The 14,391-nt window shown below is 43.7% G+C and overlaps 1 protein-coding gene and 1 non-coding gene across 2 annotated transcripts; both read left to right on the forward strand.

Moving 5' to 3' along the window:
• Positions 1-4,424: 4,424 nt before the first annotated feature.
• TRNAL-CAA (transfer RNA leucine (anticodon CAA)) lies at positions 4,425-4,497 on the forward strand. Its single transcript has one exon. It is a non-coding gene; the product is annotated as a tRNA-Leu (tRNA).
• A 315-nt stretch (positions 4,498-4,812) lies between these two features.
• Positions 4,813-8,761, forward strand: LOC146174460 (uncharacterized). Its single transcript, XM_084585400.1, has 3 exons — positions 4,813-4,828; positions 7,158-7,515; positions 8,263-8,761. Exons 1-3 carry the CDS (start codon positions 4,813-4,815, stop codon positions 8,759-8,761), a joined length of 873 nt encoding a protein of 290 aa, XP_084441526.1.
• The last annotated feature ends 5,630 nt before the right edge of the window (positions 8,762-14,391 follow it).

Genomic DNA, 14,391 nt, shown 5'->3' on the forward strand with positions numbered 1-14,391 from the left:
TCTTGCATCAAACTTGTTGTCGCCGGCGACACCGACATTCCGCCCAATTTTGCTGTGATTGTTCCCGTGTGTGTACCCTTTTCCTTAGACGCGACTGTTCTTTTTGCACCTTTTCGCATGTTTGCTTCTCGCCGTAAACTCCTTCTTCCCTTTGCTATCATCGATATTAGCCGCGGCGCTGCTGACATTGTTGCTGCGAATGCCTTAACCGCTGTGGTTCCGCTGGCTTCTGTGAAAGACCCTTCAGGACGCCTAGGCCCCTGGGCTCTTCGCCTTCAAGATTTTTACTTTGACGTGATATATCGATCGGGACGCAAACACTCCGACGCTGACGCCTTGTCGCGCTAGCCGCTGCCTTCTCCGGCACCCTCGGACTCGATATCCGAACCCTCCATTGCAGCCCTTACTTCCGACGATCTTCCTTTTGAACAACGCCAGGATCCCTGGATATCTTCACTCCTAGACGTCCTCACCGCGTCCTCAACATCTTCATTCCCGCGAGCCCTTCATCACCAAGCTTCCCATTTTATGATCCGGGGTGGTCTGCTGTATCGCAAAAGCTATCGCCCGGATGGTCGCAAATGGCTCTTGGTCATTCCTCGCCATATATCATCAGTGTATTTTGCGAGCCCTAAAAGGCTCATATTGAAAGTACGATTTCCTTCATCATTGCCACAGTGGCTCATCCTTGAGGCCCGTCTAATGTGTGCAGCGCAAGTTGGGGAAAAAAGAGCACTCACTTTCTTATTTCCTGTTGTCTGCCTGTCGGCTTTGTCCTGCTGTGGTACTTTTCTGAGGTATACGGTTACTTGGCCATAGCACTGCGTTCCGCGCAGACTTTACCATATTGCTTTTTTGGGCTCTTAATCTTTTGTCAAGAATTTTCGACCCTTGTTGAACTCATGCTTGGCTAGATGGCCTCTGTGTTCGTGTGCCTACTGGAGTCTTATTGTGCCACCGTGTATATGAATAGCTTACTGTGACCACTACACATTGTTGTGAACAGTGACTCCTGCTGGAGGCACGGCTATTGTGCGCGGCGCACGTTCGTTGAGAAAGGGCGATTGGCAGGCTTCCAGTCATTGTATTGGTGTCTGCCTGACTTATGCTTGACTGTCTGGTCTCTGTGTTTGGGCATGTGTGTGTGCGTGTGTGTCTGTGTGTGTGTGTATATATGCATTCAGGAATCTTATCGTATGCCCACGTGTACGGGTTACTGTGACAACTGAACACCTTTCCGAAGCTTGAGTCATCCCGTGCCATGTGCTTTTTAGAAGATTTTAACTCAGGCGCACTGTAGCTGCCTCCTGTAGCTGCATGTGCTTTTTTGAATCATTTGTCTGTTTTCTTTTGACGTCTAACTTCGGCGCACTGTAGCTGTATTCCTGAAAACCCCATAAAACTGATGCTGATCTGATCTGTAAAATGCCACTCTGATGAAGACTGGTCCCCAGTCGAAAGGTCAGTAAAACCTTCTTATGTTTTTAAGTATGTGTCAGTCTACTTTGTATATATATATATATATATATATATATATATATATATATATATATATATATATATATATGAAGGAGAGAAGCCAACAGTCGGCGAGGCCAAGGGAAAGCGTTGCGGATGGTACTTTATGTTTTTATTAATGTTTACTTTGATAATCATAGAAATTAGTAATGTAATATGTTTAGGGGAAAGATAATTAAACACAAAGTAGAAGAAAAAACAACGTGCCGATAGTGGGAACCGAACCCACGACCTCCGTATATCGCGTCCGGTGCTCTTCCAACTGAGCTACATAGGCCGCTGTCCCCCCTGCTACTTGCTGGGGTATTTATGTTGTCTGTACACGAACCTTGAGAGTGTTAACCAGCGCCACCCTCAACCATAGCGGCGGACGTGGAACGTTCTTTGTTACCGCCAGCGTCACGTAGAACGTGATCAAGAGCGAGGGCGAAAGCTGTGCTAGAACCCTTTTACGCTACCTATGAATTCAAGACTGCCAGAACCGAGACCCCCGTAGGCTACAAGCAGATCAATTAAGGGGAAATGAGGGTGCTCGTTATAATACATGAAGAAAAAGCCAACATTCGGTGAGGCCAAGGGAAGCGTTGGGGATGATACTTCATATATATATATATATATATATATATATATATAATAGAGCGAAGGGTACGCTTCATTTAAAGAAACATTTTATTAGACTCGGTTTCTTTAAATGAAGCGTACCCTTCGCTCTATTATTTTTTAAGCGGCCAAGTACGTTAAATGTTCTCGCATCCTATATATATATATATATATATATATATATATATATATATATTGTACTCACCTATGGGGCTGAAACGTGGAGGCTAACCAAGAGAGTTCTACTTAAGTTGAGGACAACCCAGAGGGCTATGGAACGAAAAATGGTAGGGGTAACATTAAGAGATAGAAAGCATGCAGAGTGGGTCAGAGAAATAACTCAAGTTACCGACATTCTAGTAGAAATTAAGAAGAAGAAATGGACATGGGCAGGACATGTAGTGCGAAGAGAGGAGGATAACCGATAGTCGCTGAGGGTAACAAACTGGATTCCAAGGGAAGGAAAGCGTAGCAGGGGGCGGCAGAAAGTTAGGTGGGCGGATGAGATTAAGAAGGTCGCGAGGGTCAAGTGGATGCCGCTAGCACAGAACCGGGTTAAGTGGAGAAATATGGGAGAGGCCTTGATGATGATGATGATGATGATATTTTATACCGATTACTGTACTTCGTTAATTACCGAGTTTCATATTATTCGCCGTTATTCCTGAACGTGGTAGCTTATGCGTTACAGAAATAGGACCATGTAATTGTATGGTGCGTGTTGAAATCCTTTGAACTGATGACGCATACCCACACATTGTGTCGGTCAAGAATTAGGGTGCAGGGATATTTATAGATGTATATTTTCACCGTGAAAATTAAAACAATTTTATTGAAGACGAAGGAAACAAAAAGATTAAACATCGAAATGAAAAGAAAAAAAACATAATGCACACAGAGGGCAAGCACTTAGAGATTTGTAGGCAGTGATTACAAAATATATATTAGCAAGGGATACGTTTAGACTTCACTGTGAATCTTTGAATGACAGTCAAAACGGACCTGTGAGTTCACCCAAGTATCGTGGATGAAAACAACGATACTATCTGGCCGCCAGAAGTTCTCCATTGTTCTAAACATCGCCTTCTCATCATGGTGAAGGGGCGGCAGAACACAATGAAATGGTATATGATTCCATTCCCCGCAGAATGCAAAGACGGGATGAGGTGGCAAACAAGACCTGTGCGTATAGAAATGTAGGGTAGGGATACAACTCAGCCTTATTAGGGAGACCTGATTCTGCTATCATTGACATGGTTATCTTCTCCAATACTACGTGAGATAGAGATGGCCAATATATGTTAAAAGAGATTCAGTTTTCGTGCCTTATAAAGTGCGGCTACGAAACCGCGCATCTCTTATATACGCTGTAGACTTGAGGATAGGTAACATGCGGCAACTGACAGACTGTTCAGGCCAGTTATCAGCAAACTTAATTATTGCGACATTGCTATGACCTGATACGCGAAAATAACAAAAACATTTGGTGGGATCAATGATAGAAAGGTGATTAGAACAGTACCATCTCTATTCGAATCATGCGACAAGCACGAATAAAATCTGTAATGACTGCCAATGCTGAATAAGGTTCGTTTAGTTCGTGCAGAGAATGCACCACTACCAGGAAGACCACCAGAAACATTGGGGTGCCATCTTAAAGCCCAACAGAAAAACTCCAGTCTAAAAGCAGACAGTATCATCCCATGCCTGGCTTTTCATGCCATTGACAGGTGTCAGTTGCTGTCGTTTTGCTAATTGGAAGGCTTTGCAATTATTCTGGTAATAATCAATTTATAAACGTGAGGTGACAAATGTTTTGTGTTACTGGGGAAAACGTCGTGTAGACAATTTCAGCCGAACACCAACATAATTTTGAAGGAATGATATTAAACAGGAGCACATTTAAACGTTCAAAACAATGTCGCACATGTGTTACGTGCGGGAAATAAACCTATTTCAGCGGTCCCAAATAAGGAGGTAGACGAAGTACAATCCCCAATGCTTTCCTTAGCCTCGCCGACTGTTCGCTTCTTTTCTTCATGTATTATAACGAGCACCCTCATTTCACCTTCATTTATCTGCGTGTAGCTTACGGGGGCCTCAGTTCTGGTAGTCTTGAAGCCATAGATAGCGTAAGAGGGTCCTAGCAAAGCTTTCGCCCTTACTCTTGGTCACGTTCTACGTGACGCTGGCGGTAACACAGGACGTTCCAGGTCCACCGCTGTTTGAGGGTGGCGCTGGTGAACACTCTCAAGGTTCGTATACAGACAACATTAATACCCAAAAAAGTAGCAGAGTGGACAGCGGCCGATGTAGCTCAATTGGAAGAGCACCGGACGCAATATTCGGAGGTCGTGGGTTCGGTTCCCACCATCGGCACGTTGTTGTTTCTTCTAAATCGTATTTATCGTTCCCCTAATCAGAATAAGTGACTAATTTATGTGACTACCGAAGTAAAAATTAAAAAAAGACAAAGTATATTCCCCAATGCTTTCCTTGGCCTCGCCGACTGTTGGCTTCTTTTCTTCTTCTACCGTGAATAGCACGTAACACAAGCAATGATCAAAGAAGCTGAGTTACGATGGCAAGCCCACATAGACGGATAAAATTAAAGGTAAAGCCGCAGATTACATAGTTTCATCTGCACTGACATACGTGCAGACTTGGTGATGACTGGTATTCGAACTGAGTAGGATGTTAAAGAGCACAGGTGAGAGGACGGCCACTTCAAGAGCCCCTCTGATGTTTTGATAGCTGCCGGAAATAAGACCTTTTAATGCACATAAAGTAGTCGGTTTCGGACGAATGGAGACAATTGCGTGAATAAATAATGTGGAAACCGCATTCTGTAGTACTTTCAATAAGATATTTGGCTCTTCACCGTCATAAGCATCGGCTATTTCTAGTGTCACTAAACCAGCATAAATTTGTGGGGCCAGGAAAGAATTCACTCTCAAGGACGTTCTATGAATTCGATACGTAACGCTTTCCGCGGAAACTGATTTGCCAGGCACCAAGAATATTTTCTTGGTTCACAAACTTTGAAGCACGTGGGAACACGTAGGAGTATGACATTTCGACTAATGTACAAGTAAGATGGTATGACACTGTTTTAATATTATTTAAATTAAAGCCGCTGCTATTATATTCCAATAAAGAGATTATTTTAGCTAGTGTCCATTAAGGATGTATACAAGAATGCTTTTAGAGAAATTTACCAGCTGTAATACAGAATTAAAAGGCGCGTCAAATAGGAGACATAAAACTACGCAGGAGACAGGACACAGAAAAGATGCAGACAGGACGAGCATAGACTAACAACTGATTTATTGAACGAAACGTCCTTCCTTCAAGAGCATAACGCATGCGCGACCAAACTTAACGACAAAAACGAACGTACCCTACCTTATAAACCCACAAAGTCAAGTTTTTTTCTGATACAGGTGAATTGATGCATCGCTAACACAATTTTCTACACCGTATCTAGCAATTTGCCAGACTTTAAAAATCTCGCTTGCCTTCCTGTTCTTCGCGCAACCTTTGTGTGCTTGAAAAGCGGCGTACAAAATACTTTTTTCTTCTTGTCATTGATCTTGCAAGATTGCCAGTGCCTTGCTAAATGCTGCCCACCGTGCTGGCTCAAAGAGTTATTGTGCTCCTGAAGGCGTTTATTAATGTAGCGACCCGTCTGCCCTACATATACGAAACAACAGCAGAATGGGATCTCGTAGATAACTACCATCTTACAGGCTATAAACTTAGGTCTGTGGTTGACTCCGCACCCTACTTTCTTTTGCAGGTTATCACTTGTTAACCGGCATAAAGGAGACAGTTTACATGGGGTGGAAAAGAACAGGTTGACACCAAATTTCCCTCCCACCTTCTTGAAACCGTGCGAGGTCTTCTGCACATAAGGAAGGACTTCAAACTTCCTCCTCTCGCTTTCAGTGAGTTCTTGTTGGTTTCGTTTCAACCGTAGGGTTTTTAGCAAAGATTCTGCGACAGCTTTCAGAAGAGCAGGAGGAAACCCCGCAGAGTAAAGCCGATCTACTTGACAGGTAAAACTACATTTAACCATGTGTGGACATGACTTGACAAACGAGGATCCTAAACATGAGGTTGCGATTCCCCTTTTTACGAGCTTTGAGTGGTAAAAATCTTAAGGTAAAAGAGCCTTCTTAGATCTTGGTAAACAGGCCCAGCCTAGATGGCCCTCAGTAAGAAAAAACAATCTTATGTCTAAAATCTGTAAACAAGAGCTTTCCGGGAGCTCAAAAGTAGAATTCAGATTAGTGGCTTCGGATTTGAAGGATGGCAAACCTTCGTTCGCAATAATTTGCAGACTATCGTCAGGGTTGATATTCAAAAGGATTAGAAAATCGTCAACGTATCTGACCCCACGCGAGATTTTTGAAGCCAGGATATGGCGCGGAAAAATGTGTTAGCGAGGCATCAATTCACCTGTATCAGAAGGAACTTGACTTTTTGGGTTGGTAAGACAGGGTACTTTTGTTTTTGGCGTTAAGGTTGGTTGCGCATGCGTTATGCTCTTAAGTAAAGGACGTGGCGTTCAATAAATCAGTTGTTAGTCCTGTCTGCACCTTCCGATGTCCTGTCTCCTGCGTAGCTTTACGTCTTTAGAATGCCTTACCAACTAGCCTAGCATCACACACTTCTAGAATTTATCATTTTCGTCATTTCATAATCAGCGCCAGGAGTAGCGTCTGGTAACTTCTCCATTATAAGAAAGAGCTCCAAATGTGTACTTTGCGTCATACTTAACTAACCGAATCTTAACGCTACATAGGGATTGTTTCATCTTTAGTAAAGCGGAAAATATCATCATCTTCAAGTTCCGACAGCAAAACTTTTGAGGTGTGCATTGAACATCGTTGACTTTACGAAGTTATATCTTCCGCTAGGTGGCGTGCTCTCCTGCTTACACGTCAGGCCGCCACGTGAAATGCATGCTTGGAGCCTCAACTGCGTGCGCGGTGCGGGCGTGTTGCGTTGCTTTTTCGTGCAAATGCTACTTTGAGGATTCACGTTGAGCCGACAACAGAGTCACTGTTTTGTGCCCGGCTGCAAGAGCGGGTGCAAATCATGCAAGGAAAAGTGTTCGTTGTTCGGTGTGCTGAAAGAACAGGAGGTATTTCAGCAGTGGCAGCGCAATATACCAAGAGCAGACAAGCCGCTTGAGCGAAACGCTGCCGTGTGCGAGCTCCACTTCGAGAAACAGTTCGTGTCGCGCCATTTCGAGCATATTATAGACAACAAAACTGTGCGCCTCGAGAGAACGAGGCCGGTCCTTCTGCCTGGCGTCGTTCCGACCATTTTCCCAAATGGGCCTTCGTACCTGTCAAAGCCCGTTCCTAAGAAGAGAAATCCCAAGGAGAGGTTGCGTTTACCTTCCATTTGTGATGTTTTAGTCTTTAATGGTGCGAGCGAGCTGGATAACAGGACTCAGTGCGTCCTCAACAAGAGCGGACGCTTGACGAAGAAATGCGCGATGAAGAAAGAGTGAAACTGTAACCAGTTAAATTTTTCAAAATATAAACTTATACGTTTTTATCAATGATTCTTGCAAATTGGTCGTATCAATTGTCTTTTTCCATTTAGTTTTTGAACAGATGTTATTCATAATAAAAATAAAAAAAACTAATTCAAATATGATTTGCAATGAACAGCATGCACTCGGTCAGTTACTTGGGACTATATACTTTCGATCTGAACATTTTTTCTGACATGCCAAATTGCTTCAATATATATTGCAATAGCTGTGTATGAGTGGTATAACCAGACATAATTGTCGAGGGCGTTATACGGCATCGATAAAAAATTGCAAAAAAAGGCCGAAAAAAGGAGTTTAAAAACTTTCGGAAGGTGTTTTGACCTCGAAACAGAGCCCTGGCTACGCCCCTGCTCTATATTGACAGGCGTATATACAGAGAAGTATATTGGCCTAACAACCTGCTATGTACTAACTTTATATGAACTGATCTAAATACACAAAAGTATCCGTGTATGAACTTCGTATTTACACATTTCCATAGAGATTAAAAGTACGTACAATATTGATAGAGTAAATAAGGTGTTAATACAAATTCTAAAGACTGTTGACGACCATTTTTGTAAGGGAGGAAGGCGACCACGGATGAGCGAGGAGCTGCAGCTGCTTCCAGGTGAGGAGTCGGATGAGTCTGCGATGGTCACATCCGACTGTCGACTTGCTTTCAACCACATGGACATTGCCCCGCCTTCAGAGAACTGGGGAAAACACGTGTTCAGTGGTGTGCCACTGAAAGTCGCGTTCAGCGTGTGCATACTCGGACCGGACATGAGTGTTCTGTGCGCCGAGAAGCTTGTGCTGTGTACTATAACTGACGATGCGGTGACGCATGAAGTGTTTTTGCGCGGAGTGAAACTCGTGCTAGACGAGCCTGGCGACCTGGCTTCCATTCTCCAGGCCGTTCATAGTATGCATGTATGTTCAGGGGCAGGAGTTCTCGAAGAGTTCCCGTTCGCGTGTTCGATCTCTAACTTGGTAGTGTGGACTACCAAGTTATTGATGGCTTTGTGGACCTCGGTGCATTCACTGCTGACCACGAAAAGACAATGCCTTGTGACCATGGCATGGTTATAATGTTCCAGCCCATTACCGGGTCCTGGCACCAGGTATTAGGCGTTTTAGCGTCGAGAGGGAACGTGAAGGCCCACTTGCTTTCCAAGATTATTTTGGAAGCGGTTGTTTTATCAGAAAAAGCAGGTCTTAAAGTTGATTATATCACTTGCGACGGGGCATCCTGGAATCGCTCGATGTGGCACCAGCTTGGTGTACGCGGTACCACTGCAGCTGTAACGCCATCAGTACAACACCCTACTGAAGATGGTAGGCGCCTCTTTTTTCTGTCAGACTTTCCGCATTTGGTTAAATGCATTAGAAACGGGTTCATAAAAGCGGGGTACAAAACACCACAGGGTCACGTTGACGTGCGACCAATCAAAGTTGCCCATCAATTGGACAAGTGTGCAACAACTCGAAAAGCGATGCCCAAGATAACTAATGTACACTTAAACCCAAATAATTTTGAGAAGATGAAGGTGAATTATGCTTTTCACCTTTTCAGCAGCGAATTCCTGCGCGGGCTTTTTTTGTACAGAGAGGAAATTTCAAATTCCTGCACGTACAGCGAACCAACAGAACAGTTCATTACCTTTATGCAGAAACTGATTTCTGTCATGACCTCAAGAGTGCCTTCAGCAGCACTGAGAAAGAACTCAAAAGAAGAAGCAGTTCTGCAAAATGCCCTGGACTACATCAGTAGGTGGGAAGCCTACACAGGGCCCACAAAGGCAGGCTTTTTGTCTTCCAGCACTGCAGAAGGCTTTAGAGTGACACTGAAAGGCACACTGGAGCTTCTCACATATCTGACTGAATGTGTCGGATATAAGTATTTACTAACTTCGAGTCTCAGCCAAGATCCACTTGAAAACTTATTTGGAATCATTCGGCAATTCTCTGGCTGCAATGATCATCCTACATCGTCTCAGTTCCTAACAGCAGTTAACTGCTTAAGTTTTTATAACCTCGTGAAAGCACTGAACACAGGAAACTGCGCGGGCGATGCTGTCACTTCCTTAGTCGGAGTGAATGAAGCTGCCAACCATGCAGACACTCTAATTGATAAGGGAAAACTTGATGAGGCTTCAAGTGTCCTCGACAAGTCCGAACTCGGTGACCATATCTACCCACAACAGACCAGCGACGCAAGGTTGACATATTACTTGGCTGGATATGTGGCTCGAGAAAGGGTGATGGGTACAAAGTGTCGGGAATCTTTCGAGCAGCTTTTGACATCTGCTGAAGATGCGGATGAGGGTCTCTCCTCATTTACTTCTTTTTGCGATCAAGGAGGCCTTCTGTATCCTTCAGTCCAGTTATTCGCATTCGTCGAAGCTTTAGAAGATGTGTTTACTATGTGGTTCAGTTGGAACAAGCTTCATCGAGACAGCATGGTGGAAGTTCTTCACATTATGCAGAATGTGCCCCCTGTAGGATGTCAGGCACACCAGCAGGAACTCACAAACAATATAGTGAAGTTCGTTCTTCTTGCTAGGATTCATTTTTTTACCAAGTTCCTCAATAAAGATCGACCTTCAGCAAGCGAAAGGAGGATGCACTGAAGCTTAGAAGAACAACTTGAGTGGCAGCAACTCCTGTTGCACCTACCACATGTTCTCACTTGTTTGATGCAAAAATCCAACATTTTAAAACTAGTGTCCAATAAGTTCGGTCTGTTTGACAAATAACCATAGTGTTGGCGGCAATTTTGGATTTTGTTCGATGCTTTAGTGCCCATCATTTGTGGAATAAAAATGTTTTGTACAGCAGAAATTCGTTTTTGCTGATAGAAGAAAAAGAGCTAAAAAACATCTTAGGCAAATAAACATTCAAACAAATTAACCTCACGGACAAATACACAACTGTCAACAGATCGTATTTCTCGCTTTTGCTCTGTACGATGCGAACTTGCCAGCTTTTCCTTCTTGTGGGTCCGGCAAAGTGCATTACCTTTGATAGCGGCCTCGCATCCCCATTTCGGCCAAATTCCACAAACGTCACCGAGCCTGCGATTGTTGCTTATCTTTCTGGAAAGTGAATTGGGGGCTCCTGGAATGGTTAGTGTATCTGCATGCTAAAGAAGTCGCGGAGTTGATTGAAAGAAACGCGAGACCCGAGAGCGATCCGCAACAACGAAATTCACGGCGAATAAAAAGCAGCTTTGCGAAAGTATTCATTCACATTGGCACGACACACATGGTTGGCAAATAAAGATGCTGTGTGCATGCGCAAGTCGCAGTAAGAAGAAAGAATACAGCGGAACCCAAAGGCACGTCGCTAAACGCGGCCGATTTACTGCGCGGAGAGCAGACGTCTTCGCTGCGAGTGGACGTGTAAGCGGGTGTCAGCGCCACCTGGATCTCCCTCTCCGGAGCTTCGCGGAGTGGCTTCACTGGCGGAGGCGCGGTCAGCACACTTCCCTAGTCTAGCCACTGTACTATTGCCGAGAAGCTGAGCAAAAGCGGATGCTTGCCACAATCGTAGACACAGCAGTTACTGCAGCTGCAGACGATGCGAACGCTCGAGAAAGTTTGTTCACTTGAAGTTATAAACTACGGTTTTAGGGGTCACTTTTGTCCCCCATTGTATGCTTCATTTCTTGCAGCCAATAGCAGGAAGTGACTGTTATTTTTGTCTACGTCCCTCATAGCGATCGAAGTAGGCCATGTGGCGCTGTAGTACGCATAAATGCCAATTAGGTACCAGGAACTACTATAGACCTCTGTCCCTCATACGATCTGCTGTATAACAAAAGCGGGCCTTCTCATGCGTTAATTCCGTCCGTACATATCCATTACGCCATTAAGAACTATCAGAAGGCTGGCCGTATAGAGGTAAAATAACAAACACATTTATTTTTAGGTTTTTGATTACTCACCGCAGTATAATAATTTTGTTCACGGAGACTACAAGCAGAACCTTCATCCATTAGGCACCATCAAGGCGTGCAGTCTGATCCTTGTTTTACCTACCGGAAATGGAGGCGCCTGACATGCTGATGGACCCAGCAATAAAATGGATGTCCACAACAGTAAACCAGACCAGGCTAACGGCAGCATCTGCAGCAACGCTTTAAGAGGACCCCTCCTTCACAGAGCAAAATAAAGATTTTGCAACATAATCAGCCTCTTGACACAATTTTAGAGCGTAGCTCTTCGGCGCCCGTTCCTAGGCTTTGCGGCAGCGGCGTTTCCCGTAGTAATAATATTTATAATTACTAGTTCATAGGAAGGGAGTGGCGCAGTATCTGAAGATAAAGCCCCTGCGCCTCGTAACAAGCTCCACTTTCACTCCCACCTTCCTTCCTTCTCTTGCGATCCGGGTTTCCACAAAAACAAGTGTGACAGTTACAGTGCCTTACCATTGATGTGAACCAATAATGAAAGGCACGCTTCAGACCTCAAGTGGACATTCACTCCTACCTTCCTGCTTTCCCTTATGGCGCGATTCAGGTGGTACACCAAAAGAGGTATGACAAATACAGCGCATTTTCATTCTTGTGAATCAATTATGAAAGACACGCTTTAGAGCCAAAGTGGAAGACATGACCACGCATGGTACGCACTGCAATGATTTAGGTGTCGACAGAAACAGGTGACAGATTGTTCGCCTTTCCATTTCTGTGAACCAATTATGAAAGGCACGCATCAGAGCTCAATTCGAAGACGTGACCACACACGGTGCACACTGCTAATTCATGAATAATGCGAGCAGCCACACCGAACAGCAGGGTAACATGTGTAGTAACCGAGAATTCACACACTCACAGAGAAAAGTATCATATTTTGATGTATCTGGAGTATATACGCCTAGTTCACAACGGTAAAAGAAAAAACAGCATTTCAAAAAATGTCTCGAATGGCATCGTTTTAGCATTAGGCTCTCTGGCTGCCGTTCCTGGGTTTCCCGTCGTCGTAGTCGCCACCTTTGTCCCTCGTAACCAGTTGTCTGTAATTGCCAATACATGTCTTGCTCGAAGTATTTGCCTCAATCTATCGAAAAGCTTCGCATTAGGAAGGACCGTTATTGTCGCCGATGTTTTTCATACGATTCCTTATAAATTTGCTAAACAAGCCTGTTGTAAGAGAAACAATCGTGAGAGGTAAATACTGGTAAAATGCCATTTTCACACCACGTTGGGGGCTCAACGCCATCGCTTATACGCCGTGTGAATCTTTTACATTGCCTTTGATGGTCTTCAGGTCTTATTCTATCACGTCTGTTTATCATATTTATTTAAAATGACCCTTGTTCTAGAGCAAGGACAGTGGCCTGCAGTGTTATGAAGCAAAATATGAATGGGTAACATACCACAACGTAATTTAACTCGGCTGAGCCGAAAACTAGAAACAACCTTGCTTGCAGCAGCCTCAAAGCATTGATGTTTAACTAACTTATGCTAATTAACAATCAGCTATAGTTACAGTGCCGTTTTTAGTACATAGTGGTATTTAGCGCACTCTACAGCAGAAGATGGCTGTTAAACCAACTAGTACGAAAGGCAGGCTTTGGGGTTCTAGCGCAATTGAAGTAATGTGTTACTGCTTATATAGCTACCGTTCGAGTCGGAAAGCCTATTATGATGGAGGAAAAGATCAGCTTTAGTTTCTTTAATTTTCATCATAGTTACGGTAAACTAAATAAAGGTTTTCAACTTTCGAAGTAAAGCTAACCAGCGAGTGTAATACATTTCACAACAGAAATATTTTATACTCGAAATTTTTGAGACAATTTCAAAGCACCAAAGCGGACATTCTGTACTCTAATGCCTTGACGTGAGGCAATCTGTTTGTCGCGCTAAGCGTTGCATATAAAGCGAGAGCTGAAGGTCGTCGTTTCATTGCTTTATTTGCGCCATGTACTGCAACATTGTGAAGGAAAATGTGAGCTACTTTTTTTTTAACCCACATTTTTTCAGGAGTTGAGGTAAATGATCACCGCTGCTACTATCGAATGTTTAGCGCTAGCTCCTCCTAATCACCCGTGGTTGGAAGCCGCAGGCAAACTATTCTGAGTCGATCGCCAAGCAAGTAAGCTCATATTGTCGCACGTTGCTGTGGTTGGAAGTCAGTTCAGAAAATTTCCCTTAATAAGGCTCATGTTTCCTTTCTTCTACACTACGGTCATGTTAACGTGGTAATACTTCTGGTGTGAAATTATCTATAAATGATTGTCCAACAATGACCAATAAAATAGCTCCTGACTGTTGAGAAGGCACTTGGAATATGATCGCTCGTTGTAAAACTGCACTTGGTATACATTAGAGCGCGTATTTAAAAACGAAATACTGTGTTTTGCGGAGGCTAATGAGCAATTTGCACAGCTGTTAGGAGCGCGACCTGAAGGTTAGAATTGAGTAGTTGTAATACAGAAGGTAGAGATTTCAAATGCAAATAGAGTAACCGCATCTGTGATCGACAAGACATATCCTCGGGACATGTGCGCTCCAATATCTTTACGCTGGCACTTTGAATATCAAACGATTCAGCATTTTCACAATTCATACCTAATCACCATCTGTGACGCTTTGGCTTTTGTATAAACATTTCCCTGCAAAAATATTCCTTCTCTACAACTACGCCGCATATCTAGATGAATAATTTAAGACACGTCATTGTAGTTAACATAAGCTGCTCTTCCAACAGCAGTAA

This window comes from Amblyomma maculatum, chromosome 11, assembly GCF_055883805.1.
Source record: "Amblyomma maculatum isolate TAMU_Amacu chromosome 11, ASM5588380v1, whole genome shotgun sequence".
NCBI classification, from domain to species: Eukaryota; Metazoa; Arthropoda; class Arachnida; order Ixodida; family Ixodidae; genus Amblyomma; species Amblyomma maculatum.

Bases quoted from the DNA above. Each gene is read 5' to 3' on its own strand.
- LOC146174460 (XM_084585400.1), top strand. The intron at 7,516-8,262 runs GTTGCGTTTACC...TAAGGGAGGAAG, and splicing joins AAGAGAAATCCCAAGGAGAG to GCGACCACGGATGAGCGAGG.